The sequence below is a fragment of the Mustela erminea genome, chromosome X (assembly GCF_009829155.1).
Source record: "Mustela erminea isolate mMusErm1 chromosome X, mMusErm1.Pri, whole genome shotgun sequence".
In the NCBI taxonomy this organism is placed as follows: domain Eukaryota; kingdom Metazoa; phylum Chordata; class Mammalia; order Carnivora; family Mustelidae; genus Mustela; species Mustela erminea.
In genome coordinates, this window is record NC_045635.1 from 104,556,486 (window position 1) to 104,560,649 (window position 4,164).

General features: G+C 38.1%; 1 protein-coding gene across 1 annotated transcript; it reads left to right on the forward strand.

Annotated features, from left to right (window-relative positions):
* The first annotated feature begins 800 nt into the window (after window positions 1-800).
* LOC116582346 (lysM and putative peptidoglycan-binding domain-containing protein 2-like) lies at window positions 801-2,136 on the forward strand. The gene is made up of 2 exons (XM_032329720.1): window positions 801-854; window positions 1,027-2,136. Exons 1-2 carry the CDS (start codon window positions 801-803, stop codon window positions 1,636-1,638), a joined length of 666 nt encoding a protein of 221 aa, XP_032185611.1. The 3' UTR covers window positions 1,639-2,136.
* The last annotated feature ends 2,028 nt before the right edge of the window (window positions 2,137-4,164 follow it).

Here is a 4,164-nt window from a genome sequence, read left to right on the forward strand (position 1 = left end):
AAGTGGTGATGCAACATGGGGGCTTAAGTGGGTAGGAGAAGAATCAATGAAACAAGATGGGATTGGGAGGGAGACAAACCATAAGTGACTCTTAATCTCACAAAACAAATTGAGGGTTGCTGGGGGGAGGGGGTTTGGGAGAAGGGGGTGGGATTATGGACATTGGGGAGGGTATGTGCTTTGGTGAGTGCTGTGAAGTGTGTAAACCTGGTGATTCACAGACCTGTACCCCTGGGGATAAAAATATATGTTTATAAAAAAAATAAATTGATTTTATGTGTGGTCTGCTAGCAAAGGCATAGATACAACTTTCAAATTGAAGATGATTATGTCATACTGTTTCCAAGGATTCATATTCCTATACCAGTTTGTTAGCATATTTTGCACTACTAGGTATTTACCCAAAGCATACAAAAATACCAATCCAAAGGGATACAGGAGACAGGAATCTATCAAAATCCTTGAGGAGAATACAGGCAGCAAGTTCTTTCTTCAACCTTGGCCACAACAACTTCTTGCTAGACATGTCTCCAAAGGCAAGGGAAACAAAGGCAAAAACAGGACTTCATCAAGAAAAAAAGCTTTTGCACAGCAAAGGAAACAGTTGACAAAACCAAAAGACAACTGACAGAATGGGAGAGAATATTTGCAAATGGCATATCAGACAAAGGGCTAGTATTCAAAACCTATAAAGAATTTATCAAACTCAACACCAAAGAACAAATAATCCAATCAAGAAATGGGCAGAAGACATGAACAGACATTTATCTAAAAAAGACATCCAAATATTAAACAGACACATGAAAAAATTCTCAGTATCACTCAGCATCTTGGAAATACCAATCAAAACTGCAGTGAGATACCACCTAACGCCAGTTAAAATGGCTAAAATTAACAAGTCAGGAAATGATAGATGTTGTCAAGGATGCAGAGAAAGGGGAGCCCTCTGACACTGTTGGTGGGAATTCAAGCTGTTGCAGCCACTCTCGAAAACAGTATGGAGGCTTCTCAAAAAGTTGAAAATAGCCCCGGGCACCCCGGGCCTCGGCCCCCTCGCCGCCGCCGCGCTCGCGCTCGCGCTCGGGCTCCGAGTCCAAGGAGGCCGAGCTGTACCTGATTCTGGCCCGCACCAAGACCCGCTCGTTCGGCAGCACGGCCAGCGTGCGGGCGCCGCTGGGCGCCGGCGTCATCGAGCGCCATGTGGAGCACCGGGTCCACGCCGGCGATACGCTGCAGGGCATCGCGCTCAAGTACGGAGTCACAATGGAACAGATTAAAAGGGCAAATAAACTGTTTACCAATGATTGTATATTTCTGAAGAAAACTTTGAACATCCCAGTTATATCAGAGAAGCCTTTGTTGTTTAATGGACTTAACTCGATACATTCTCCAGAAAGTGAAACTGTTGGTAGCAGTTTTTCTCATGAAGAAGAGCCCGTGGCAGCTGGGGAAGACCTTTCTCCTCCCAGTCCTCAAGAATCCGATGTTCAGCCTGTACAGCCTGAAGAAGTGTCAGCTAGAGATTTCCTGCAGAGACTAGACTTGCAGATTAAGTTGTCAACACAGGCAGCCAAGAAACTAAAAGAAGAGAGCAGAGATGAAGAAAGCCCCTATGCAGCTTCCCTCTATCACAGTTAGATGATTGGGGTGATCATCTAACCTGGATTAATAGATAGCTGGATCATAAGGAAACCAACAACTGAAGATTTGAAAGCGTGCATCGTTAAATCGCAATTTAGTAGGTCCACCTCCTGCAGTTGCACTGACGTGATTATTTCCCTCTGGCTTTCTATAATTCTAAGTCCCTATTACGGCATGAGAGCAAAATTGTATCCTAAAGCTCATCACTTTTGTAGGTGATGGTAGTTTTTAGACTAGTTTTGTAAATACTAGCTAACATAAAACATCAAAGACTATATACATCTTCAAGCTGAAAACAATGTTGATCTTCTGAGAAATCCTAATTATGTGACATACATGGTTGCTGTTGAAGTGATGCTGATTTTGCTATGTGTTTATAACTTAAGTGCTATATATTTTGATATGCATTACATATTCTGTATTAATATAAAGAACCAAATTTTGTCTGCTATTTTGTAAAAATAAACTACAAAAGCCTGAATGAGAAAATAAACTATGTTTTCATAAAAAAAAAAGTTGAAAATAGAGATACCCTATGACTGAGCAATTGCACTCCTGGGTATTTATCCTAAAGATAAAAATGTAGTGATCCGAAGGGGCACATGCACCCCAATGTTTATAGCAGCAATGTCCATAATAGCCAAACTGTGGAAAGAGACCAGATATCCATCAACAGATGAATGGATAAAGAAGTGACATATATATACACAATGGAATATTCTGTAGCCATCAAAAAATGAAATCTTGCAATTTGCAGCAATGTGGATAGAACTAGTGGTATTATGCTAAGCAAAATAAGCCAATCACAGAAAGACTATTATCATATGATCTCACTGATCTGTAGAATTTAAGAAAAAAGGCAGAGGATCATAGGGGAAGAGAGAAAAAAAATGAAACAAGATGAAACCAGAGAGGGAGACAGACCTTAAGAGACAATCATAGGAAACAGAGGGTTTCCTGGAGGGGAGAGGGAGTGGGGGATAGGGTAACGGAATGATGGACATTGGGAGGGTATGTGTTGTAATGAACACTGGGTATTATATAAGACTGATGAATCACAGACCTGTAACCCTTAAACAAATAAACATTATATGCTAATTAATTAAATTTAAATAAATATCAAAATAATAATAGAACAAAAAATACATTATTTAAATAAATGGTTTTATATCCATTATCTCATTTAATAATGATGTAGAACCTATAAGCTAGATACTATTATGATTCTCATTTTATAGATAAGGTACCTACTAGTACCTCAAATAATTTATCAGATACTTCTAGGGAAAACAAATCTTCCCCCTGAATAGCAGGGGGAAAATTAATCTTGGCTAAGGATAGAGAGATGGAATAAAAATGGTGAACATATTTGGTAGTGCAGGTAGTGTGAAAGCCCAGCTGAAAATGAACTCAATGAAAATAACGAACTAGTAGGTTTACATAAAGGGGGAATTCAAGTAAATACGAGAAGACTACTTTTATTACTACATTTACAATTTGGCTATTATTTTGCTAACACTTGCATCTGAATATAAAAACAACCTAGATAATTTCTTCAGTCTTTTTATGATTTTTTTTCTAAAATATCCATTTATGGGGTTCAAAAAGTTAAATATTTCAACATAAGTTGATCAAAACATGTATAAGACTACATGCATAAAACTGCTCAACAATGATGAAAGTAATTAAATAAGATCTAAGTAAAAGGAGAGATATACCATGTTCATAGATTGGAAAACCTAACATGGTAAAAATGTTAATTCTCTTCAAATGTTTAATGTAATTCTACCAAAGTACTAGCAAGACTATTTTTTTAGATATACACAAGATTATTATGAGTTTTTTATATATACAACCAAATTGCATTTTTTTAAAGATTTTATTTATTTGTTAGAGAGAGAGATACAGAGCGCAAGCACAGGCAGACAGAGTGGCAGGCTAGAGGCAGAGGGAGAAGCAGGCTCCCCGCCGAGCAAGGAGCCCGATGTGGGACTCGATCCCAGAACGCCGGGATCATGACCTGAGCCGAAGGCAGCCGCTTAACCAACTGAGCCACCCAGGCGTCCCACAAATTGCATTTTTAATCTTGATCTTGGCTTCTAAGAATTCTTTTATTATCTTATGTTAGAGTACATCATTAGTTTTTGATGTGGTTTTATTAAAAAACAAAGGAATGAGAATAATTGAAGTGACTTTGAAAAAGGAGAATACAGTGGGAGGAATCAGTCTATCTGATTTCAAAGTTTGCATAGCTACAACAATCAAGACTGTTGTAATTGTGGAGGGATAGATATATAGATCAATAGAATGGAATAGAGAATTCAGAAATACAGTCATACAAGTATCATCAACAGAATTTTGGCAAAGGTGCAAAACAGATTAAAACATGTTAAACCAATATTGTTGGAGCAACTGGATAACCATAGGCAAAAAGGTGAACCTTGACCAAAACCTTGCATCTTATACAAAAATTAACTGAAGCTGGATCACAACCTTAAATGTCAAATATAAAACTATGAAACT